Source organism: Chiloscyllium plagiosum, unplaced genomic scaffold (assembly GCF_037043375.1).
Source record: "Chiloscyllium plagiosum isolate Xiang-an unplaced genomic scaffold, Cpla_swu_hap1 HiC_scaffold_44, whole genome shotgun sequence".
In the NCBI taxonomy this organism is placed as follows: domain Eukaryota; kingdom Metazoa; phylum Chordata; class Chondrichthyes; order Orectolobiformes; family Hemiscylliidae; genus Chiloscyllium; species Chiloscyllium plagiosum.
The window spans coordinates 6,056,981-6,083,789 of record NW_028270182.1 but is presented as its reverse complement, the minus strand read 5'-3'; the positions used below and the strand labels follow the sequence as shown (position 1 = coordinate 6,083,789).

Below are 26,809 nucleotides of genomic sequence, written 5' to 3'. Positions count from 1 at the left end.
CGCTGAAACACCACGGTAAACTTGCGAAATGCAATACTTATGGTAGGAGATTCCCTTATTGATTTTAAGAAAGTGGCTAAGAGCTATCAGCCCCTCCAGTTGCAACGCGGTCAGCATCCTGGGAACTCTTTCGAAACCCTCCTACCATACTGGCGCCCTATTCCCCTAAGTCCCCCAAAATTACCATCCCAAATGGGATTGCTGCTGTTGTCGTTTCCCAAATGAGGAGGAAAGCTGACCAGGGACAGAATGCTGTTAGAAACACTGCTACAGTTTGCGCTTCTTGACCACAAGTTACTAGTGCAAGTACTCAACAGGGTCCTAATCTCCGGACAGCACATGTTGGTGAAAGCATCTCACAATTTACAGAGATTGGTAATAAAGAACTTGTTTGCCCCAGGCTTATGATGGTGAAACTCCACCTGACAAACCCTGGACCCACTCCGAGATCCGGTGGATGTTTCATGGGCGGCACGGTGGCACAGTGGTTAGCACTGCTGCCTCACAGTGACAGAGACCTGGGTTCAATTCCCGCCTCAGGCAACTCTTATCTGTTTGCACATTCTCCCCGTGACTGCGTGGGTTTCCTCCGGGTGCTCCGGTTTCCTCCCACAATCCAAAAATTTGCAGGTTAGGTGGATTGGCCATGCTAAATTGCCCATAGCATTAGGTGAAGGGGTAAATGTAGGGGAATGGGTCTGGGTGGGTTGCGCTTCGGCGGGTCGGTGTGGACTTGTTGGGCCAAAGGGCCTGTTTCCACGCTGCAAGTAAACTAATCTAATCTAACACCCCTGATCCACTCTAGTGCCCAACATTTTTAATTGGCTTGTACAAAACTGCAGTATTTATAGTTGCTTGTCTCAGGATGTCCAGACTTTAATGAATTTAGCCTACTATTTCCCCCGGGTCATAGACTAATGCAGAGGCACGGACAACTTGGCTTGAAAATATTGTTCGAATTGAAACTCCTTAATTTTGACTGTTCTGGAATGTGAATGTTTCATTACCCTTACAAACAAGAAATCAACAGAAACTAAAAACTGGAATAGGGAAACATTGCCAGAGAGAGAGAGAGAGAGAGAGAGAGAGATCCTCTCAGCTCTGAGTCACTGAAGCTTGTAGAGTGGTTAACTCTTTGTGGTCTGGTTTGAATGCACACTTGTTTGTTGGTGACTGAATGTTTATGCTTTGTTCCCTGGAGCTCGAGATCTGGTAATGTTCTTCTTATAGACCATGAGGTCAGTACGGTCAATTGCTAACTAGTCATATTTTTATGTTTTCATGAAATTCAAATCAGTTTACTATGGCATAAGACAACATTACAATCTAAAAAAATACCTTTCCCTCAGATTTTTTTGCACTATTTGACACCAATATAAACCTGCTCTCAACCCCTCCATAATTTCATGTTACTGCCAAAGATCAGTTTCACCCCTATCATCCTTAGGTGTCGGACTAATTAAAGGATTGACTAAAGGCAGTAAAAGCAGTAGCACTGTACCCTGGCCTTGAGTGCGGAATGATTCTGTTCCAGGATGAAAATAGGTGTCTGCTCATTTCTTAAAAATAATCAAAACCTAACATTGAGGGCAATTGCCTCAGACTTTAACATTTGCTCATTAAGTGGAGGAGTTACAGTGAACTTTCAGTCTCGTTTGTTTCCACATAACTTTGAGACTGCTGCACCTCATTTGTATGTACGGAGTGCAAGTCGTAGCTTTATTCTTTATCAGTCTCCCTTCCTCACTGAGAGTTGAAGTTCCAGTTCAACACTATTTTGTGAGGAAAAAAAATTATGTAACAAAAGTTAAGGTGCTGTTGTTCATATCTGTGTCTTTGGATTAAGTCATCAATTGTGCATAAGAAGCATTTTGTTATCATGTGAGTAGAGAAGACCTGATTAATGCAGCTACAGTCATTTCACACCCTATAACACTATAAATGAGCAATGACTGATCAGAACCACTTAAGGAACCAAACCTGGGATTTAAATTGAGAGACTAGAACCAGGTAATTATATTGGATTACAGGGTTGGAAACTGTTCACATTTTATATTGTAAATTTGGGTTTTAAATAATTGATTTCCATTTATATTGAAGCCTCCAGACAGAACTCATACTCAAAAAGAGGAAATTTGTGATTTAATAAGTTGAGTGCGATATGCACGTAATAGAACATAAATGATACAATTTCATATCTGCAAAACTAAGCAGCTTTGAGTCATTTCTGTGATTTTAGAATCTGTTTGTTCTTATTAATTAACTGTGAAATGCATTAGTCACTTATTCAGTTTCAATCTCTCATTAACAATATGGTTATATTAGTCAATATTTTAAAACCATTTGTATTAGTCCAGAGTTACATAATTTGGATTAATTGGCAAGATCACTTAGTTTTTATACCTTCACACATTGTCAGTGATCTGTGTCTTTGTCTCATGATTAGTTGAAAACATGGCTGCATTGATTAATGTTCACCTGGACCATCCCTTAAAACAACTCCGACATCTCCAAATCATTAAAACAATTGAGTATTGTACATCCAATTAGCAATGGAAGTAGGCAATACAATGGTAAGTGTAAAAAAGAAGGGGGGGTAGGTAGCATCCTGAGCTTATGTCTGGCATACCAATATTATTTAAGGTTTGGGATGACATTGATATGGATGAGGAATGGGGATTTTATTCCAGGATACTCACTGAGACTCTAACATCTCCTGAAAGTCCCCAGCACACCCCCTTATTATAAACCTCCCCTTACTCTAAAGATGAAGGGTCCAGTATTGGTAATTGGTATCATTGTCGACATCATGGGGATGAGTGGCCAGATCCATCTGTAAACAGGGGCTGTCTTGGAAAGCAGAGTAATGTTAATGAACCAAACCCCTGACCGCAAGGAGAAATCCGTCCAATTAGATCAATATGTTCGAAGGACAATTCAGGTGTATAATGCCACTCCTTGGGCCTATACGCAGTTATGACTGCAGATCACTTAATCCAGTAATTAGAACGAGCCTTACAAAAACCTGTAAATATTAGTGATGTACTGAGCATTCCTGGCAGGACCCTTGCTTGGTGGGCCCTTTCACTTGCCTATAACTTGATTTTATAGAATTATCTCAAGTACATTGTTACGAAGATTGTCTAATAATAGTAAATGTATATAGTAAATGAATCAGAACCACCCCAACGACTGAGAATATTGTCATAACAGTGGTGGACAAGTGGGAAATACCTGCATAACTTAACCAAAACTCTTCAAAGTTTACAGTCTCAGGTATGCCAAGCCTAAGAATTGGCGCCGGGTAAAATTGAAGCCTAGGTGGGAAGGCCCGTGTCTTGTGAGTTTCCACCCGCACAGCGGTCAAAATCAGCAGAAGACTTGAGTGGATGAATGGAACTTGACGAAAGAGAGCACCGTCTTAGAGGGAACCTTGCTCCTGATGGCTCTTGTGAAGATAGGTGGGCTCATCGCTCGAGTCTTGGGGCAGCGCCCTCTTACAAGGGCTTATTGACTTTGCTGTTGTCTTTTTGTACTTTTCGTGGTCCTTGTTAGTTTCATTAAGCAGGATTGTGTGCTCTATGGCTCACTGCTGCTACCCTCCATCACATCGTCAGCCTGGCTGGTCAAAATCCCCCTCGCAGCGAACCCCTGCACTGGCACTGAGTCTGGATTCCCAGCCCTAACAGTGCTGACACCTCAGATTCTGAGGACTAGCCGTCCCGATTCTGAGCCTCCCCCTCTGGACAATCCCCCTGGCTCTGGATACATTCCCTCTTTTGTTGAAAATCCTGACCTGCTTCTTTCACTAAGAAAAGAAAAAGGAGGGACTGTGGACGCCATTTTCTTGGTCATGTCTTCTGTCTTGGTTAAGGAACTATTTTGCTGGAGGTCACCTCACCCTGCTGAAGAATAGTACTTGGCATGTCGCTGTAAGAGGCTGTCTCACACATAGCTTAGATCCTTTCTCACTGTGATGCATTGTTGGTGTGTGTCACTTAATTGTTCAACCATGCCTTCTCTTGTTAATTAGCTTCTCTTTCTCTCTACAATATATTGCCAATGTGGGTTGTTCCTCTAATTAAGGACATCTGTCCTGCACTTGTCACAGATCTCTGTAAACAGCATGTTAGGTGAAAACTTTCCGTCCTATTTACATATATAGAATGTATAGAATCTTTTAGGGCTGACCCTGAGAGCTGACCCCTGATTCAGTACCTCCTCGGACTATCCTGACACTTTGTAATTAATGGTCAGCCCGTGTTTCAGCCCCGTCTTGTTTTTCTATACAAGTAATCTTGTAACTTTCTGCTGCACTTCGGAGTTCTGATGAGCTATACTTAGGATGATGGTCTCCCCATGCTGCATCATGTAATAAACTGGTTAATGCTCAAAGTCTGCCTCTAGAGATTTTCTTCAACATTGTGTGTACAGAGTATACCTGGGCAATTTTCCACATAGTTTGGTAAATACAAATATTGTAGCTGGAATAGCTTGGCTAGGGGTGCAGTGAGCTCTGAAGCACATCTATAGTACCATTACTGAAATGTTGTTACAACCTTAGCAGTATCCAGAGCCTCCTGTGGTTTCTTGATATTACGTGGAGCAAATTGGCTGAAGACTGGCTTCTGTGATGCTGGGGACTTTCGGAGGAGGCTATTATGGCTCAATACATGGTTGCAAGGAGGCAATTCAACCATTAGCTCACCGCTACCCAAGTATACCAGACTAGGAGCTGTGGCATATTAGAGTTTTGTTAAAGTATAGATTATGACATGTTAGTCTCAATAAGAGTTAAATTTTTTGACTGACAAGAGAACTCTGCTTCCTTCAGTCAATACGAGTTATTTGCTTAAGTTCAAAGACATGTTACTGATTAAGTGTCTCAAAATCAAATCCAGAATTTAACCATATGTCATCAGATTTGTCACAATTTGTCACACAATTTACTACAGATGAGTATGTTGACACTCTCTTCCTGTTACTAATAAAATGAGTAGGGAACAAGAGTAGGTACTTGGCCCTTCAAGCCTGCTCCACCATTAATAAGATCATGGCTGATCCAATTTTTAACTTCAGCTCTACATTCCTGCACATTGCTGATAATTTTTCATTTCACTGATAAAAATATTTATAGATTCTGCACCCAATGCCTTTTGAGGAAGGGAATCCCAAAGACTCTCAACATTCTGCAAGAAAATATGTTTCATCTGTCTTAATTGGGGTCTAGTCATCACTGACTCTATAAACTCCATTGTCTGTCTGCCCTTTCCTCATAAGACAATCTGCTTACTCCAGCTATTAGTCTAGTAAACTTCTTAGAACTGCTTCCAATACATTAACATACTTCCTTAGGAACGGTGACCAGTACTGCACACAGTAGTCCACATCTCGTCTCATCAATGCCCTGTATGATTTAAGCATAATTTCCTTATTCTTGCATTTAAACCCCCTTGTAACAAAAACATAACATTCCTGATTACTTGCTGTACCTGCATACTAACCTTCAGTGATTTGTGTATTAGGACACCCAGATCTCTCTGCATCTCAGAGTTCTGCAACCTCTCACCATTCAGATACGCTTTTTTTCTCCTGCCAAAATGGACAAATTCACACTTTCCCACATTGTATTCCATTTATCAGATTATTGGACACTCTCTTAACCCATCTCTATCACTTTGAATGTTCCTTATGTCCTCTTCACAACACAATTTTCTACCTACCTTTGTGTCATCAACAAATTTAGCTCCCATTCTTTCAGTCCTTCTATGAATTCATTTCTATGAATTGTAAAGAGTTGAGAATCCAGCACTATCCCTGTGGCACACCACTTGTGATATCCAACCAGCCTAAAAAAGACCCATTTATTCTGACGCATTGCTACCTGTTTGCAAGCCAATATCTATCCATCTATCCATGCCAATACATTACCTCCAACACAATGACCTGTTATTTTCCGCAATAACCTTTGATGTGGCAGCTTATTAAATTCTTCTGAAAATCTAAGTACAGTACATTTCACTGGTCCCCCTTTATCCATAGCACAAGTTACTTCTTCAATGAACTTCAATAAATTAGTTAAATATGATTTCCCTTTGACAAAACCATGTTGGCTCTGCTTGATTACTTAAATTTATCAAAATGCCCTGCTATAACATCCTTAATAATAAAGCTTTTAATATTTTTCACATGATGGATGTCATTGTTATATTGTTTTTATAATGAATACAATTCTACTTTGCCATGATTTAATAGCTTACTTACTGACGCAACTGTTCCAATCTGTTTAATGTTCTGTTCGTAGCTCTGAGTGTTGGCTGGCCTGCTTGGTGTGCGCCTGGAGTACCAGAAGGTGTAGTTATACTGTAAAGGGTGTTCACCAGCTCCAGGTGTCACTGCCTGTATAAACCACAATCAATAAAATTAATCAACAGTGCTTTAAACTTAACTTCCTTTCCTCTCAGTTCTCATAATTTTAGACTTTAATTGTGAATCACTGAACTCTCTGGCCCTGTATACAATTTAAATCCACATTCACATTAGTATGTATACATCTCAAACTGCAGATTTAAAAAAAAGCTCATTCATGACCGGCATTTATTGTCCTTTCCTAGTTTAAGAGTCAACCACATTGCTGAGAGTCTGGAGTCACAGGAGGCCAGACCAGGTAAGGATGGCAGTTAGGCGAAAGTGAGGACTGCAGATGCTGGAAATTAGAGTCGAGAGTGTGGTGCCGGAAAAGCACAGGATGGCAGTTTCCTTTCCTAAAGGACATTAGTGAAGAAATCGGTTTTTCCAGCAGTTGACAATGGATTCATGGTCATCGTCAGCCTCTTAATTCTAGATTTAGTAAAAAAAATTAATTCAAATTTCATCATTGCCGTAGCAGGTTTCGAATCCTGGTTCCCAAGACATTACCGAGGTCACTGGATTAATAGTCTAGTGATAATACTAGTAGACGATCACCTCCCCAGGTATTAGCAGATGATTGTATCTTTGATTGTTTCAACTGCCAATGAAGCAAGCATCTTGGCCATGTTCCAAAAACATGAAACAAGATAAAACAATGACTAAGAAACACAGAAAGACAGAGAACAAATGACGGCCATTTGCCCATAGTGCTCATGTTGGCTCTTTTAAAGAGCTACCAATCAGTCAATTTCCCCAGCTCTTTCCCTATAATCCTAAATGTTTTTTTCCATTGGGTTCGATGCATTTTGGTCGGAACATTGTACCACTTAAGTTGTCTTCTGTCTTCTCTGTTTTAAAGGGAATATGAGAACATATGGATCCTGGATTCTTTGTGCCTAATCTTTGAAGTAGCAGGTAAGGTTAACAATGGAGTTAATAAAGCTTGTATGATCATACTGTTTATAAGTATGGCATTGTGAAATAACTGCACAGAGGTCAGTATCACGTCATCAAGTCACCCTTTATTCACTTGTGCACAGTACACTGGCTGGGGCTAGCCAGCTTGGAATCAGTCACCAGAACTGAGGAGATTCAAAATCTCCTACTAATATTGGTTAGCCAGGGCTTTCCTGATTGGCCCAGGTGAATATCCCAATCAACAATCTTGTAGTCACTGAGGTCAACCTGGTTCCAATTACTACACAGAGAGAACCAAAAGTGAGGACGTTTTACAAGTCCTATGTAAAATACTAGCTCAGTTCCAGATTGAGTATTATGTTTAGTTCTGGTCACCACACTTTAGAAAGTACATGAAAGTGTCAGAGACAGTATACAGGAAACTTGGCAGATGGTTCTGGGAATGAGACATTACAGTTATATGGATAGACTGGATGATTTAGAGTTCTCCTTAAAGCAGGAGGGATTAAACAGGATAATATAGAGGTGTTTGAAATCATGAAGAGTTTAGACGGGTTTTCTTTATTTACTATTTCCAATGGCTGAAAGGTGGATAAACAAAAGAGAAAAATTTAACATGCTTAGCAGAGCAAGAAGTGACGATGAGAGAATGACACTTCTATACAATAGGTAGGATTTAGAAAGTGCTGCGTAATAGAGTGATGGAAAATGACTCAATTGTAGCTTCTAAACAAAAGAAAATTGGATAAATATGTAGAAGCCAAAAACAACTGCATGAATATGAGAAAAGACCAGAGGAGTGGGACTATTAGTGGATTGTTCTTTAAAAAAAGCTGACAGTCTCCTTCAGTGTTTTCCACTAATTCCCTTTTCAAAGTTATTGCAGAACACAGAGATGGATCAGACTGAGTCATAGATTCATACAGCACAGAAACAGACTCGTCGGTCTAACTCATCTGCACCGACCAGACATCCCAATCTAATCCAGTCCCATTTGCCAGCATTTGGCACATATCCCTCTAAATCCTTCCTTTTCATGCAATCATCTTTTAAATGTTGTAATTGTACCTGCCTCCATCATTTCCTCTGGAAATTCAGTCCATATACTCATTATCCTCTGTGTGAAAAAGTTATCCCTCAGGTTCTTTTCAAATCTTTCCCCTCACTCTAAACCTCTGCCCTTTAGTTTTGGACTCACCCACCATAGAAAAAAAAAGACTTTGGCTATTCAACCCTATTCATGGTCCTCACAATTTTATAAACCTCCACAAGGTCACCCTTCATCCTGCAACACTCCAGGGAAAATACCTCCAGCCTATTCAGCCCCTCCCTCTAGCTCAAACACTCCAGTCCTGGAAACATCTTTGTGTATTTTTTCTGCACCCTCCCAAGTTTAACAACATCCTTATGTTTGAAGTTACTCTCAAGAAAGATAAATAGACTCAGTAGTCCACATTGCTGCTTCAGTGCTGCACTATACTAAGGATTTAATTCTCTTTTGAAAGTTATCAGTGAGGCTTCTTTTTTATTCATTCATGTGATGAAGGTGTCTCTGGCCAGGCCAGCACTTATTGCCCAAAGAGCAGTTAAGTGACCGGTCAGTCTGGAGTCACCAGGTAAGGATGACATTCTTTTAAAAGAAAAATGGCTTTTTCCAACAATTGGAATTTTGAGCAATTTTCCAGCAATTGAGAATGGATTCATGGTCATCAACGTACTCTTAATTCCAGATTTTATTTAATTCAAATTCCGTCATTTGCCATGGCAAGATTTGAACCTGAGTCCCCAGAGCATCACTTGTGTCTGTAGATTAACAGTCCAGCGATAATACCACTGCTTTCAGCACACTTTCAGGCAGTGCCAGTTTTTCCCTTTATGTTACATAGAAGCACTGAATACAGGAGCAGGAGTAGGTCATTCAGCCCTTTGAAACTGTTCTGCCTTTCAGCATGATTATGGCTGAAAACCAACTCATTGTCCTGTTCCTGTTTTCTCCCCATATCCTTTGGTCCCTTTAAAACTAAGAACTATATCGACATATTCCTTGAAAGTCTTCAATGTTTGGCTTCAATTTCCAGGGTGAAGAAATTTCTCCTCATCTCTGTACTCTCTGTGACCCCTAGAATCTGGAGTCCCCGGTCATTGAAAACATCTTTCCTGCATCTACCCTGTCCAATCCTGTTAGAATTTTATAGATTTCTAGGAGATTCCACACACTCCCCTCCCAGCATTCTTCTAAACTGCAGCCAATCTAGTCTCTCCCCCTACGTCAGTGCCATCATATCATGGATCAGTCTGGTTGACCTTCTTTGCACTCCCTCAATAGCCATAGCAGCTTCCGCAGATAAGAGACTAAGTTGCTTCTTGTTCCCTTGCAATTACTTTGAATCTATAAAATTAACTGTAAGTTGCTTGGGCTTGGGGAGCTGGATACTGGGTCTTCGCAGGTGCCTGTTTGAATGCCCCTGACCTCTACTTTTTGTTGTATTTCAGGGATCCTATACTACCACCTACATTGTGGATAAGAGATCCAAGAGCAGGACAAATTCGTTTGCCTTGCATACTTTCCTTTGGGGCAGCAGTTGGCCTCTGATCAGTATCTCAAGCTAATTTTGGGTGTTCAGTGCTCTGATCTATGTTCGGTCACTTCAAGAACCAGCATTGCATTGACCACAGACAGCGAGAGAGTGACCAACTCAACAGCAGCAACACTACCTGAAATAACATAAGCGAACTCACAAAACATATTTTTCTGATTCAAAACTTTTGTCACAAACTTTAATATAGGCAAGTAAAAGATGAAGGGATCGCACATTGTGAGGATAATAAGAAACAAACTGGAACAGGGAGCAAAAGGATCCTATGATACAATACTGAAATCACCAATAGTAGTAAGTACATTAAATCAAGTCATTAATAAAAACAAAAAGACACTTGGGTTAATTTCTACTGGAATATAAAGATGCAAAGATCACATTAAACTTAGTTAGTCTTATTGTTCTTGCAAGAATGTTTTACTCTCTATATTACAACAATAATTTAGAAGTACTAGAAAGGTGCAAACAAGATTTGCATGGATGATACAAGCACATACAGTTCTTTATCACCCTGCTAATATGAAGGATATTGGAAAGAGTGCAGAAAAGATTTACAAGAATATTACCTGATGGAAGGTTTGAGTTATAAAGAAAGGCTGGGTAGGCTGGTACTTTTTTTATCCCTGGAACCTAGGAGGTTTAGGGGTGACCTGTTGCTGGGTTTATAAAATCATGAGGGGCATAGATAAAGTGAATAGCAAAGGTCTTTTCCCGAGGGTAGGGGAGTTCAAAGCTAGAGAGTATAGTGAGAGGGGAAAGTGAGAGGGGAAAGATTTAAAAGGGATCTGAGGGGCAACCTCTTCACGCAGAGAGTGCTGCGTATATGGAATGAACTGCTGGAGGAAGTGGTTGATGCAGGTACAGTTACAACATTTAAAAGACATTTGGACAGTACATAAACAGGAAAGGTTTAGAGCGATATGGACCAAATGCAGGCAAATGGAACTAGATTAGTTTGGGAAAGCTGGTCAGCATGGATGAGTTGCACCGAAGAGTCTGTTTCTGGGCTATATGATTTCATTACTCTATAAGTTGCTCATTTGGGAGGTAGGTCTGCAATGTCAGGAGTTAACACTAGATACATTATAATCTCCTAGATGACATGATAGCTGTAGAATTACAGATATAAATCAATGTGATATCAATCTTGTTTTACATATTTCAAAGCTACATCCGGAATTTGGCACCACCTGCTCTGTACCCTTTGCCAGTTGGTAAATAATAATTTCACTGCTTTCTACAAATATTAAAGTAATAATTCTAGTTTTAAGGTGCGTGAGAAAATGTCAATGCTCACCTTTCGTTTGGCTGTGCTTTGAATCTTTTCTTGATCACACACTTCCGTTTCCTTCTCTTTCAATAATTCACTGTCTTCACTATGTTCATGGTCTCCACTATCATCATCTTTCAGGCTGCAAAGATAGAACATACACAAGGTTCATTATCACATCTTATTCGATAACATTTGTGTTGTTTGTTTGTTCATGGGATATCAGCATTGCTGGCTGGGGCCTGGAGAAAGTGGTGAAAGGTGGTGAACTGACTTTTTGATCGCTACGGTCTTTGGGGCTCAAGGACACCCACAGTGCTCACAGGAAGGGAGTTCCACGATTTTTACCCAGCAACAGAAAAGGAATGGTGATTCATTTCCAAGTCAGGATATTAAGCTTGTCAGTAGGGAACTTGCAGGTGGTGGTGTTCCCAACCATCTGCTGCCCATATCCTTCCAGGTGTAGGGGTTGGGGTTTGAAAAGGTCCTATGGAGGAAAGCATGTTGAGTTGTCAAAATGCATCTTGTCTCCAGTACACATTTTTGCCACACTGTGTACCGAATGGGATGGAAATCAAGTTGGATGCTTTCTCCTGGATAGTGTCACATTTCCTGATTGCTGTTGAATTGCCCCACCCAGGTAATTAGAGAGTGTTCTACCACACTTCTGATGTAAAACTTGTAGATGTGGCTAGTGAATAGGTAGTGAGTTACTTGCCACAAAAGCTCTGACTTGCGCTGTACTCACAGACTTTGTACAGCTGGTGCAGTTCAGTTTCTGGTCAATGGTAACCCCCAGGATCTTAAGTGTGGGAGATTTATCCATGTTAATGCCATGGTAATGCCATTCATCCATGGGCCAGTGATTAAACTGCCTTTTGTTGGAGATGATCTTTGCCTAGCACTTGTACAGCATGAATGTTACTTGCCACTTATCAGCCCAAGCCTGCTTATAGTCCAGGTCCTGCTGTATATCGATACAAACTGCTTCACATTAACACATAGAAGATGGAAACAGGATTAGGCCATTCAAGCATGCTCCATCATTCAATACGGGTTGAAAAGAGTGGCACTGGAAAAAACACAAGAGGTCAGACAGCATCGGAGGAGCAGAAGAGTCGACGTTTTGGACATAAGCCCTTCATCAGGAATGTGGAGGGGGAAGGGGGCTGACAGATAACTAGTGGGGTGAGGAGGGGTGCTGGGGCTAAGCTGGGTGGGTTTGTGATAGGTGGATCCAGGTAGCAGGTGATTGAGGTAGGTCGGTGGGGAGAGTGAAGCAGATAGGTGGGAAGGAAGATGAACAGATTGGTCAGGTCAAGAGGGCAGTGCTGAGTTGGAGGGTTAGATCTGGGATGAGGTGGGGGGGTGGGGAGATTGTAGTTGGAGGGTCCTGAGGCGAAATGTTATGAAGTTGAAGGCGTGTACTGTATCTTTAAGAGAGAGTGAAAGCTGGCAAGCACCTGTTATGTTACAGAGTGTGCTGGAAAATTGGAAGATGTAACATTTGCTGTAACCTAGATACCAGTTGTTTTCACAGCAGTTCGAATTTAACCAACCAATTTAAATTATACCCCAAGATATTAAAACCCAATCGAATTTGAATTTTACTGTTTTAACAACATTGAAGCAATGAAACGATCTGATATTTGGGGTATAAAAAGCAGGCTTTTTGGACAGTTAGCCAGGAAGAGCACCATCTGCCATTTGAAAGACTGCTATTCACCACACTCTGTGTCAAAGGTACCTTTTTGTTATGAAACATCTTTGTAGCAGAAGACTAAAGATGACCCAGGGAGATCTACAAACAGAGGAAGATTGACACCGGAGACGACAGCCACTGTCTGATTTTGAAAATTGAGTTGCTGTAAATCTAATTGGGGCTTTATAGGATCGGTATATTGTTATAGAGTGGGAGGTAGATAACAAACCTTTAAGAGAAAAGAGGCTTAGAGTTGTAAATAATTAGTGTTTACAGTTCACTTTAGAATTAAAGAATAAACTTGGTATTTTTTCTTTAAATGGTGGAATTTGAGTAGTTCTCTGTCACTTATACTTTAACAGGTTATGAGATAAGGTGAGCTTTTCTGTGTGTTTGGTTAAATTAGCAGAAGGATTTACCACCATGTCATAACAGAAAGATGAGGTGCTCTTCCTCCAGTTGGCAGGTGGCTTTGATTTGGAGGTAGAGGAGACCCAGGATTTGCATGTCCTTGGGGGAGTAGGAGGGAGAGTTGAAGTGGTTGGCCACAGGATGGTAGAGTTGGATGGTGTGTGCGGACCAGAGATGGTCCCTGAACCATTCCACGAGTTGGTGCTTGGTCTTCCAAATGTAGAGGAGACCACATCGAGAGCAACTGATGCAGTAAATGAGGTGGGAGAATGTACATGAAAATCTTCGTTGGATTTAAAATGATCCTTTAGGCCTTGGACAGAGATGAAGGGGGAGTTGTGGGCGCAGGATTTGCACTTCGTGCAGTGGCAGGGGAAAGTGCTGGGAGTGGAGGGTGGGTTGGTGGCGAGTGTGGACCTAACAAGGGAGTTGTGAAGGGAATAGTCTCTGTGGGATGCAGATGGGGTAGAGAGGGAAATACATTTTTGGTGGGGGTGTGTGACTGTAGGTGACGGAAATGGTGGAGGATAATGAGCTGAACCTGGAGATTGGTGGGGTGAAGGTGAGGGGGTGGGGTTTGAGGGTGGAGGTGTGGGAACTGGAGGAGATGTGATGCAGGGCATTGTTGATCACATGGGAGGGGAAATTGTGGCCTTGAAATAGGAGGACACCTGAGATGTCCTGGAGTGGATTTGCTCCTCTTGGGAGCAGATATGGTGGAGGTGGAGGAATTGGGAGAAGGGGGTTGGGAGGAGGTGTACTCAAGGTAGCTATGGGAGTCAGTGGGTTTGAAATCAATGTCTGTGTTGAGTCGGTCGCTGGAGACAGAGACAGAGAAGTCCAGGAAGGGGAGGGAGGGACAGAAGATCCGTGTGAGCTTGAAATCAGGGTGGAAGATATTGGTGAAGTTGATGTACTTTTCAAACTTCTTGTGGGAACCTGAGGTGGTTCTAATACAATCATCAATGTAACGAAGGAAAAGGTGGGGGATGGTGCCGGTGTAGCTACAGAAGAGGGACTGTTTCACGTATCCTGCGAAAAGGCAGGATTAGTTCAGGCCCATATGGGTGCCCATGGCTTCCCCACTTGTCTGCAGGAAGTGAGAGGATTCCAAGGAGAAGCTGTTGAGAGTTCCGGCAATTGAATGAGAATGTTGGTGGAGAGGGGACTGGTTGGGTCAGTGGGAGTGGAAGAAACAGAGAGCATTCAGGCCTTCGTCACAAGGAATGGAGGTGTATAGAGATTGGATGTCCATTGCAAAGATGAGGTGTTGGGTACTGGGGAATCGAAAGTCATGGAGGAGGTGCAGTGCCTGGGTGGTGTCCTGAACGTACGTGGAGAGGTCATGGACCAAAGGGGACAGGACAGAGTTGAGATATGAGGAGATGGGTTTGGTGGGGCAGGAGCAGGGGGTGACAATCGGTTGGCTGGAGCAGTCAGGTTTGTGGATTTAGAAATAGAAATAGACCCAGATAATGTGGGTTGGGGAACTATGAAGCTGGAGGCTGCAGATGGGAGATCCCCTGAGGTGATGAGGTTGTGGACAGTCTGTGAGATGATGGCTTGGTGATGAGAGGTAGGGTCGTGGTCGAGGGGGCGGTACAAGGAGGTATCAGTGAGTTGACATCTGGCTTCAGTGATGAGTAGGTCGGTGCTCTATGCTATCACTGCGCCTCCCTTGTCAGCTGGTTTAATGGTGAGGTTGAGATTGGAGCAGCGAGAGTGAAGGGCTATGTGTTGCGAGGGTGAAAGTTTGGATGGGTGAGAGGAGTGGACAGATTGAGGCAGTCAATATTGTGTCGGCAGCTGGAGATAAAGAAGTTGAGGGAGGGTAAGAGGCCAGGATGGTGTCCAGGAGGATGGAGAATATTGGAGGTGGTAGAAGGGTTTTATGGAGGATGAGTGAGAATCACAATCAAAAAAGTAAGCCCGAAGGCAGAGAAAGCAAAATTCAATATTGCAGCACGTACGGAATTCATTGACACGTAGTAGTGTAGTGGAATGAAGTTAAGACCTTTCCTGAGGTCTGACCATTTGTCCTCAGTGAGGGGGAGGTCTAGGGGGTTATGATAACTGGTAGGGCTTGGGACTGGGGCCTGGTGTTAAGCTGGAGTTGGGAGTGGAGATGGAGACTGTCTCTGGAGTGGGGGCAGTCTTGTGATTGTTGATGATGTCAGCACTTCACAAGTTTCCAAATTTCCCCATCTCCCCCCACCTCATCCCAGATCCAGTCCTCCAAGTCAGCACCGCTCTCTTGGCCTGACCTACCTGTCCATCTCCCTTTCTACCTTTCTGCTCCATCCTCCCCATCGACCTATCACAATCACCTGCTACCTGGATCCACCTATCACCATCCCACCTACCTTTCCATACGCCCTGCCCCACCCACCTATTTATCTCTCAGTCCCGTTCCCCCTCCACATTTCTGATGAAGGGCTTATGCCTGAAATGTTAACTCTCCCGCTCCTCAGATGCTGCCTGAGCTGTTGTGCTTTCTCCAGCATTATGCTTTTCAACTCTGACCCTCCAGCATCTGCAGTCTTCGACCCGCCATTCAAGATGATCATGCCTGATCATTGAACTCAATACTCCAAATCCTGCCCGCCCCTCAAATACTTTGATCACTTTCATCACAAGAGCTATATTTACCTCCTTTTTGAAAACACAATGTTTAGGCCTCAACCATTTTCTCATTGGTTAATCTTGCCATCTCAGGAATCAACTTGATAAACCTGCGCTGCAGTCCCTCAGTTAAGGAGGTCAAAACTGCATACAATAATCCAGGTGTAACCACAACTGCATACAATATTTCAGATACTTAAGTATCTGAAGAATCGTAAATGGTGCTGAGTATTGCATAATTATGTTCAGGTTGCACCACTATTTCTGAGGTGGAGGAAAGGTAACTAACAAAGCATATTAAGACTGCTGAGTATCCTTAGGAACTCCTGCAATGATGTCCTGGGGCTGAGATAATGACAACCAAAAACATCTTTCTTTGGAATGGCTATGACCAAAACCCCAGTAAAGAGGTTTCCTATTCTAATGATTCCCATTGACTCCAATGGAGCTGCTTGATGTCTCACATGCTCAAACGTTACCTTGATGTCAAGGGCAGTGACTCTCACCTCACTTCCAGAGTTCAGTTCTTTTGTCCATGCTTGGACCAAGGCTGTTATGAAGTGAAGAGCTGAATGACATTGGTAGAATCCAAACTAAAAGCCAGCAAGCAGTTTATTTCTTTTTAAGTGATGCTTGATAGCTCTGTCAATGACATCTTTCTCACTTAGTTGATGTTCCAGACCAGACTGATAGGGAGGCAAATGGCCAAGTTAGATTTGTCCTGCCGTTTGTATGCAGGGCGTACCTGGGCAAGTTCCACATTATTGGATAGATGCCAGTTTTGTAGGTGTATTAGGACTGCTTGTTTAGAGGTCAGTTAGTTCTGGAGCACCCATCTTCAGTAATAGTAACAAAACATTAACAATAGTTTTTGCAGTATCCAATGCCTTCAGCCATTTCTTGATGACACAGGGGAGTGAATCAATTTAACTGCACAGGGGATCTATGATGTGGAGGACCCAAGATATGTCATCCACTTCGCCGTTCTGGCTGAAGCTGAACGCAATGTTTCAGCCTGGCCTTTTGTATTGATGCACTGGCTCCCCCATTGTTAAGGATGGGAATTTTTGTGCAGCCTCCTCCTGTTAGTCAGTTAATTATCCAACACCCTTCACAACTATGGAAGAAGTGCGGAGCTTCAATCTAATCTGCTGTTTTCAAATTGTTTAGCCATGTCTAATATTTGCTGCCCGCATTGTTTGGCATACAGGTAGTCCAGTGTTGCAAATTCATCACGTTGATCACTCATTTTTAGCTAAGTCTGAAGCTGCTTCTGATATGGCCTCCTGCACTCATAATTGAATCAGGATTCATCTTCCAACGTGATAGAAATGGAAGTGTTGCGAATATGCCAGCACATGGCTTCACAAATGTGGCTGAATACATTTCTGTTGCTGGCAGCCCAGTGCCTCATGGTTTGAGTTTTGAGTTACTAAGTCTGTTTGATGTCTGTCCGATGCAGTGAGGTGGCAGCACCACAACTCAATGTTACTTATTTTCCCACAACAACTGTGCCATAATCACTCTTACTGATACTGTCATCACCAGACATCTCTTACAAGTAGATTGGTGAGGTCAAGTACATTTCTCCCCTGTATTAGTTCCCTCACTACCTGCCACAGACCTTTAGGATTTGACCCACTCAGTTAGTGATGGCACTACCAAGCTACTTTTGGTAATGGACGTTGAAGTCCTCCACTCAGAGTACATGCTGTGTCATTGCTGTGTTAGCAAGACAGCAAGAATGCATTCTGGCAAAAATGCACTGTTCCAATGAAGCAGAACACAAACGTAGGGAACAACATGTCATTTTCCACTTAGGCACTTTACAGTCTCAAGGTCTCAACTTTGATTTCCCTAACTTCAGAAGATGACCTTATTGTGTTTCTTCTCTATTTTTCTTATATTCCCCCAACTCCACACAGGCTTGTCTTGCTTGAAACAAAAACAGAAATTGCTGGAAAAACTCAACAGGTCTGGTAGCATCTGTGGACAGAAAGTTGAGTTAACGTATCAGGTTCAGTGTCCCTTCTTCAGAACCTTCTTTGTGTCTTGCTTGTGTCTTGTTTACTTTGCTCATTCCCTTCCCTTCACATCATAATTTACACCTATTTTATATGTCTTTTTGTCTTTCACCACCATTAACAACCTTTTTGTCTTTTGCACTGGGCCTCTATATCAACTGCTCCCTTGCTCCTCCTCTGCATCTGTCAAAAGTATATTAAAAAATTCCAATACCTTTCAATTCTGAAGAAGTCATACTAGACTCAAAACACTAATTCTATTTTAACCTCTACAAATAATGCTGAATCTGCTGAGATTCTCCTGCATTTTCTGTGTTTGAAGATAAGGAAAAGGAGCAGGAGTACGCAATTCAGCCACTGACCCACTCTGCCATTCAATATGATCACGGCTGATCTTATCTTGACCACAACTCCACCTTCCTGCCAGCTCCCCATGATCCTTTAACTTGTTACTAATTCAAAATTTGTCTATCTCCTCCTTAAATTTAGCCAAAGGTGCCAGCATCCATCACACTCTAAGGTACTGAATTACACATATTCATGTCCCTACATTTGTCATTTCAAATCCACTACCCTAAACCCTAAAATTATGACCTCTTGTTCTATCTTGTCCCCACAAGAGGAAGTATCTACTTTTCACCTACACTGGCTTTACAAGCATTCAAATCACAAGGCTTCACATTCCTATCCTTACTCAATTAGTTCTCCTCTCATTCCTCTAACCTTCAGACAGTACATGCCAAAACTGCTCAATTTCTCTTCATAAGAGAAACCCCTCACCTCTGGAATCAACCTAGTGAATCTTCTCTGAACTACCTCGAATGCAACTACATCCTTCCTCAAGTAAGAGGACCAAAACTGTACACAATACTCTGGATGTAGTCTCACTAATGATTAGATTAGATTCCCTACAGTGTGGAAACAGGCCCTTCTGCCCAACCAGTACACACCGACCCTCCAAAGAGTAACCCATCCAGACCCATTTCCCTCTGACTAATGCACCTAATACTATGGGCAATTTAGCATGGCCAATTCACCTGACCGGCACATCTTTGGAATGTGGGAGGAAACCGGAGCACCCGGAGGAAACCCATGCAGACACGGGGAGAATGTGCAAACTCCACACAGACAGTCGCCTGGGGCTGGAATCAAACCTGGGACCCTGGTGCTGAGAGACAGAAGTGCTAACCACTGAGCCACCATGCCATCTAATGGTTTGTACAGTTGCAGAGATTTTATACTCTATTCCTTTTATGATATATACCAAAATTCTAATAACTGCGGTAACTGAATACTGGTTTTCAGTAATTCATGGATGAGAAAACCAGATTCCTCTGCACAAAAGCAGTCTAAAGATCTCAATTCAGATAAGTTGACTTTTTATTCTTCTGACCAAAATGGATATCCTTATACCTATCCACGTTAAACTCCATCTGCCAAATTTTGGCCCATTCACCTAACCTATCCATTTCCACTTGTAAGTTTCTTATTTCTTTAATTCAACTTATTTGCCCACCTACTTTAGCATAATTACAAAGTACCTTTCACTGCTGTATCTAAGTCATTAACATAGATTATAAATAATTGTGGCGCCAGGGCCAAACCCCACTTGTTATGTTGTGCCAACCAGAAAACGACATCTTTATCCTGACTTTCTGCTTTGTGTTGATTAGCCAATCCTTTATCCAAGCAGATAAGTTATCCCTAACCCCATGAGGTCTTCTCTTGTGTATTAATCTTTTGTGCAGCACTTCACCAAATCAAAAAACTTTAGGTTGCCAGCACATACAGTATTGTGTTTTTATCTGAAGATACAATCTCGTATTTGCTTCTACGACCTCAATAATGAGAATCAATGCTAGACTAATATCCCAGACTTAGTGTTGAATCTGACTGATCTGCTAGCTTTCTTCCATAAAGCATTCATTCCCTTGTGCAATTATGTCGCATGGCTACTTTCTTTCATCAAGCATCTTTCAACTAACATGGGTTTGTATGGTAAACAGGTATTTGACAATGTGGAGTTTCATAACAGTGCTTGATCCTATCTTCACCCAATGTGTGTACGTGCATGTTTTCTCGTAGGGTCCCTGGATGGAAATATTGAGTGTCTCCACCCTTTTCGCCTACATTGGTTTTACAATCATTCAAATCACAAGGCTTCACATTCCTATCCCTTACTCATGAACCACTGCTGAAAGTGACAGTTATCACTAAGTTAGCAGCAGGCTTGGTTTTAAGGCTTCAGGCACAAATTGCATAAGGAAGAAATACATTGAGTAAGATATGAAATAGTTGCAGACATCTGTGAATCTATATCTCAGCAAAGATGAGATCTCACATGCAGATGAAGCTAGCAAAATACTTGGATCACTAGAATCAGTAGGGATTCAAATATTTCATTCCTTCAAAGCATGAGTGAGGTTTAATTAGGTCATAAAACATCTAAAGACATTTTGATCTTTATAAATAGGGGCATAGAGTACAAAAGTAAAGAATTAATGCTAAATCTACAAAATATTTTGTTCGGCCAAAGTTACAGTACCATCTGTAGTTCTGATGCACCACTACAGAAGGTAGATTAAAAGCCATAGACAACACACAGTTTAGGTTCACCAGGATAATATCAGGGAAACAAAACTATAGTTAGCAGAGACCTGTATATCCACTATGTAGCATTTGCTGGGACATTTAATATAGGCTTTCACAACAATGAGTTTTGAGAGGGTGATCAAGTTGGACAATCACTAACTAGGGATAATGACAAATTTAGACTAAGACTGTGACCAAATCTTGCTGGATAATAGAATGTTTTCCCACAAGGAATGACCGAGACAAATATCATGTTATGTTTTGTGTGGGGTAAACAGGATAAATTGTTGAAGCTGAAGAAGATGCAGAATCATGGTGGCGTGTGACAAGTGTCTGGTTGTACTGCCAAAACAAAACACCTGTTTCTGACATTTATGTGACTTCTTCACTGCAGGTGCTTCCTAATAGCCTGAGGCACATCAAGCCAAAGAAGGTTAGTGTGGAGAGGTGTCTGTGAGCTTAGCCCCAAAATGATGAATGATAACTAAAATAAACTCTACCACAATGTTGGAGAAAAGAAGTATGTAATCTGAAAACAGATAATGAACATTAAACTCATTTGAGAAAAGAAACGTTCAATATCTAATTTTTAAAAACTGCCAACTTTAAATACTAACTGGAAAAATGTCTACTTTGCTGATGTGGAATGCAGTTGGTCAGAGTTGAAGTGTACAATTATAATATGATTGAGAGGAAGTGGCTGTCACATTTGTCCTTTCTTATTTGTTGGCCTAAGATTACATTAGCCTGAGCCAAATGACAATAAAATCATACACCTTATTTTTTGACCTGGACCAAATGACATCTTCCCTCCAGAAACTATTTAACAACGAACCACACTCAAGCAGGATATAATGCAATCACTTACTTGCTTGATCAACACGATAAGTTAATGGAAAAGAACTGAAGTTTACACCCTACACAACAACAACTGCACACATACTGGCATCAATATATCACTCATTAAGGTCTGCTCAAATGTAAACTTATACCTATTCAGATTAATAGGTTGAGATTTTAGCTAAAGGTTTCTAAAATATGTTTATCATTCTCATAAATTCCTTTACCACTACCTAACACTGCAAAGCTTAGGAGGGGAAACAAATTCATCTACAGTGCTGCCCAAAGTTGCAAGCTAAAGTTGAGCAGCCTATTAATACTGGCTTATTTCCATTCCCAGGTGCCTTGTTTGGTGACATACTTGTAGACTGCTAAAGCAACTGCTCTACTCCGAAACTAGTCTTTGTAGGGGGCCCCAACCAGATGACTGACTCAAAGATCTGAATGGCCTACTCCTGCTCCTAAATGCTATGTCCTCAAAATATTCAGGAAGAAGTCAAGCATGTTCAGCAGCTGATGGAGACACAATGGCGACTGATGCAAGATGAACCTCTTCCACCAATCACATGCGTAGGACCAGATTCCAGATGTTGGAGGGCATGCACAAATCACAAACCTCCAAAATACCCATCTATTCAACTTTCAAGCACCATCTCTTCTGCCTGGGTCAGAACCTGCACATCACTCATTAACTTGCATTTGAACATAAAACTTAAGAAGACCAAGCGGCCATTTGGCCCCTCCAGTCTGCTCTGTCATTCAAACAGATCAAGGCTAATCTGCTTGTAGTGTCAAACCTATATTTCCACACATAATCCCCTACACAACACCCCCTGACTATCTTGTTGGTCAAGAATCTTCTACTTATCAGCCATGATGGGCTGAATGGCCTAATTTCTGTTTCTGTGTCTTATGGTCTTACTTTTGGCTTAAATGTACTAAGTGAAATGAAAAATCTGTTTCCATTAGTAAAAGGAACACAATCAAGAGAGGAAAGATTTAAAGTGATTTGTAAAAGCAACGGTAATATGACAAAAACATTTTCACTCTGAATCTATAGGGTGTAGAATGTACTGGCTGGAAATGTGGTGGATGAAATAACTCCACAGAGTATCCCATCAAGTCACCCTTTATTTCCATTTGGAGAGTCCTTGACACTGATCCAGGTATCTCAGAGAAAACATAACTTCTGATGCACTAGTTTATGTTTGCCAGCCAAGGGTCCCTGATTGGAACAGATCAACAGCCTCAATCAGGAAACTTAAATTCTGTGAGTTCCACCCAGATGACCTGATTTCAATCACTGCAGTGGAGTCAAATTGAATTGAGACATTCAGCAGGACACTGAATGATTATTTAACCAGAAATAAGGTACAAGGATATGGAAGAAAATAACAGAGATTAGCACTAGATAATGAAGCTCATTTGAAGAGCTGTTGCAGACATGACAAGCTGAATGATCTCTTTTCTGTGCCAGAAGACTTCTGTGATTCTGAAAGGCTGGTTGCCACCACCACTTTCTGGGGAAGATTTGTGACTCCCAGACAGAAAAAAAAAGTCCTCATCTCTATCCTAAATACATGACTGCTTACTTGTAAAATGTATCCCCTACTTCTTGTCTCATACCAGGGAGACATCTTTTCATCTGCCCTGTCAAGTCTCCTCAGATTCTTGCGTATTTCAATATGATCACTCACCCCCTCTCCTTCACCTTCCCTCCTCCTCACCCGTTCTTTCTCATCCCTCACCTGCTCATCTTCTCCCCTTTCGTTCGACACCCCCTCCCTCGCTCCTCCCTCTGCTGCCTCTCCCTTGGCCCCTTGTCTCTTCTCCCTCCCACTGCATCACGGCTTGGTATGGCCACTGCTCTGCCCAGGACCATAGAAAAACTACAGAGAGTCGTGAACACAGGCCGGTTCATCGCACAAGCTAACCTTCCATCCAGTGACTCCATCTATACTTCTCGCTGCGTCAGGAAGACAGTCAACATATTCAAAAACCTCTCCCACCCTGATTATAATCTCTTCCAACAACTACTGTCAGGCAGAAGATACAAAAGCTTAAATATATGGACCAACAGATTCAATAACAGTTTTGTCCTTGCTGTTATTAGACTTCTGAATGGACCCCTCAAATTGTAAAACTTATGTTGATCTATCTATTTGTGATTTGGAGATGTCAGTGTAGGACTGGGGTGTACAAAGTTAAAAATCACACAACACCAGGTTATAGTCCAACAGGTTTAATTGGAAGCACTAACTTTCGGAGCGCTGCTCCTTCATCAGGTGGTTGTGGAGTACACAATTGTAAGACACAGAATTTATTGCAAAAGATTACAGTGTGATGTAACTGAAATTATACATTGAAAAATACCTTGTTTGTTAAGTCTCTCATCTGTTAGAATGACCATGTTAGTTTCGCTTCTTTCATATGTAAATTGCAAAACTTTTTTTAAAAAGTTACATTCTCAAGAGAACTTTAACTATTGGTGTCAGCCCAGATAATGTATTGGGTATTAGTACCTCTCTGTGCTGCTGTCTGTGCCATAATGTTTAGGCTGATTCTAATCTAAAAAATGAATTAACAGAATCATATATGGATTCATGCAATTTTTGAGCAAAGTACAATGTAACACTGCAAGTACAAATTCACCCCACAAGCTTATATGTGTATGTGTGCATGTGGGTGTGTGTGGGGGGTGGTGGTGGTGGGGCTGTGAGTGTCTGTGAGAGAGTGTATGTGTGTGTGAGTGTAAAGGGGTCTAGGTCTGTGAGAGGGTGCGTGTCTGTGTGGGAGTGTGCAGAAAGGAGTGCCTGCGGGAGTGTGTGTATAGGAGTGCCTGTAGTCCCTGTGTGTGTGTGTGTGCGTATAGTACAATGGGGTCACCTGTAGTGTGACATGAACCCAAGATCCTGGTTGAGGCCATCCCTATGGGTACCGAATTTAGCTATCTGCCTCTGCTTGGCCACTTTCCACTGCTGCCTATCCCGAAGTCTTGGAGGATGGTCACCTGAAAGTCCGAGGTCAAATGTCCCGGACCGCTAAAGTGTTCTTCAACTGGGAGGGAGCACTCCTGTCTGTTGATTGTTGTGCAGTGCCCATTCATCCATTGCCGTAGCCTCTGCTCGGTTTCCCCAATGTACCATGCCTCAGGGCATCCTTGTCTGCAGAGAATGAGCGAAGTTTGCCGATGATACGAAGTTAGGTAGGTAGTACTGAGGAAGTGGGGAGGCTGCAGAAGGATCTAGACAGTTTGGAAAAGTGGTCCAGGAAATGACTGATGAAATTCAACGTGAGCAAATGTGAGGTCTTGCACTTTGGAAAAAAGAATACAAGCATGGACTACTTTCTAAATGGTGAGAAAGTTCATAAAGCCAAAGTACAAAGGGATCTGGGAGTGCTAGTCGAGGATTCTCTAAAGGTAAACATGCAGGTTGAATCCGTGATTAAGAAAGCGAATGCAATGTTGTCATTTATCTCAAGAGGGTTGGAATATAAAAGCAGCGATGTGCTACTGAGCCTTTTTTATAAAGCTCTGGTTAGGCCCCATTTGGAGTACTGTGTCCAGTTTTGGGCCCCACACCTCAGGAGGGACATACTGGCACTGGAGCGTGTCCAGCTGAGATTCACATAGATGATCCCTGGAATGGCAGGTCTAACATACGAGGAACAGCTGAGGATCCTGGGATTGTATTCATTGGAGTTTAGAAGGTTAAGGGGAGATCTAATAGAAACTTATAAGGTAATACATGGCTTGGAAAGGGTGGACGCTAAGAAATTGTTTCCGTTAGGCGAGGAGACTAGGACCCGTGGGCACAGCCTTAGAATTAGAGGGGGTAAATTCAGAACAGAAATGCGGTGACATTTCTTCAGCCAGAGAGTGGTGGGCCTGTGCAATTCATTGCCGCGGAGTGCAGTGGAGGCAGAGATTGATAAATTCTTGATGTCACAAGGAATTAAGGGCTACGGGAAGAATACTGGTAAGTGGAGTTGAAATGCCCATCGGTCATGATTAAATGGCGGAGTGAACTCGATGGGCCGAATGGCCTTACTTCCACTCCTACGTCTTATGGACAGGGCTGTATGGAGTTGTCCTGAAAGCCAGGCAGTTTGCTACCAACAATGATCTGTTTGAGGTTTGTTTAAAGGCGAGCAGTGGAGGTGTGGGGAAGGTCTTGGCGAGGTGCTCATCCTCACTGATAATGTGTTGCATGCTGTGCAGAACACACACACACACACAGGTACTCCCACAGACACACACAGGCTGGCACTCTCACAGACAAACACACACACTCCCACATGCACCTTCTCACAGGCCTAGACCCCTTTACACTCTCACACACACACATACACTCTCTCTCACAGACACTCAGAACCACACCAACTGCACCCCCCCCCAAACGCACACCCACATGCACACATACAATATTAGTTTGTGGGGTGAATTTGTACTTGCAGAGTTACATTGTACTTTGCTCAAAAACTGCATGAATCCATGTAAGATTCTGTTAATTCATTTTTTAGATTAGTATCAATCTAAACTTTATGGCACAGACAGCAGCACAGAGAGGTACTAATACCCAATACATTATCTGGGCTGACACCAATTATTAAAGTTCACTTGAGAATGTAACGTTTAAAAAAAAGTTTTGCGATTTACATATGAAAGAAGTGAAACTAACATGGTCATTCTAACAAATGAGAGACTTAACAAACAAGATATTTTTCAATGTATAATTTCAGTTACATAACACTATAAACTTTTGCTATAAATTCTGTGTCTTACAATTGTGTACTCCACAACTACCTGATGAAGGAGCAGCGCTCAGAAAGCTAGTGCTTCCAATTAAACCAGTTGGACTACAACCTGGTGTTTTGTGACTTTTTAACTCACTCTTTGTGTCCCTTCTCTGCAGCTGTAAAGTTGTATTCTTTAATTTGTTCGACTACTCTATGCACTTTGTAATGGTATGATCTGCCTGTACTCCATGCAAAACCAAACATTTCACGGTATCTAAATACATATGTGACAATAAGAAATCAATCCCTCCTCATTCCATCCATCCCCAGCATCAAACACGCTACTTGTGTTTTCAATACACGAGTGACGTGTTGATAACCAATCAGAGGGGCCAGCGTCAGCCCACCCTCCTTTGTGCCACTTCGCCAATCAGCGGAAGGATAATGGGCGGGACATCCTGTTATTTGCCCCCGCCCCCTCAGCTCGAGCCACCAACCGCCCACAGGAAAGTTTTTCTGTTTTTCTCGGTTAACTGACGGTAAACTTACGCTTGGAATTTATTGTTCATTTCGCCAAGGAGTTCCCCACAGAGAGCAAGATGGCGAAAGCGAGTAATCCTTCGAAGTGTCGGGTGTTCCAAAGAAATAAATCGGCCAGTTTTTAAAAAAGAGAAATAAAATA

General features: G+C 42.1%; 1 protein-coding gene across 1 annotated transcript in view; it reads right to left on the bottom strand.

Moving 5' to 3' along the window:
- LOC122544300 (eukaryotic translation initiation factor 4E type 2-like) overlaps window positions 1-26,809 on the bottom strand; it is a 40,257-nt gene extending 13,448 nt beyond the window's left edge. The window contains exons 1-3 of the mRNA XM_043683433.2: window positions 26,677-26,809; window positions 11,224-11,338; window positions 6,265-6,399 (exon numbers count right to left, since the gene is read on the bottom strand). Of these exons, the coding sequence (XP_043539368.1) occupies window positions 6,265-6,399; window positions 11,224-11,338; window positions 26,677-26,696 (270 nt within the window). The 5' untranslated portion in view covers window positions 26,697-26,809. The remainder of the gene's footprint in view (window positions 1-6,264; window positions 6,400-11,223; window positions 11,339-26,676) is intronic.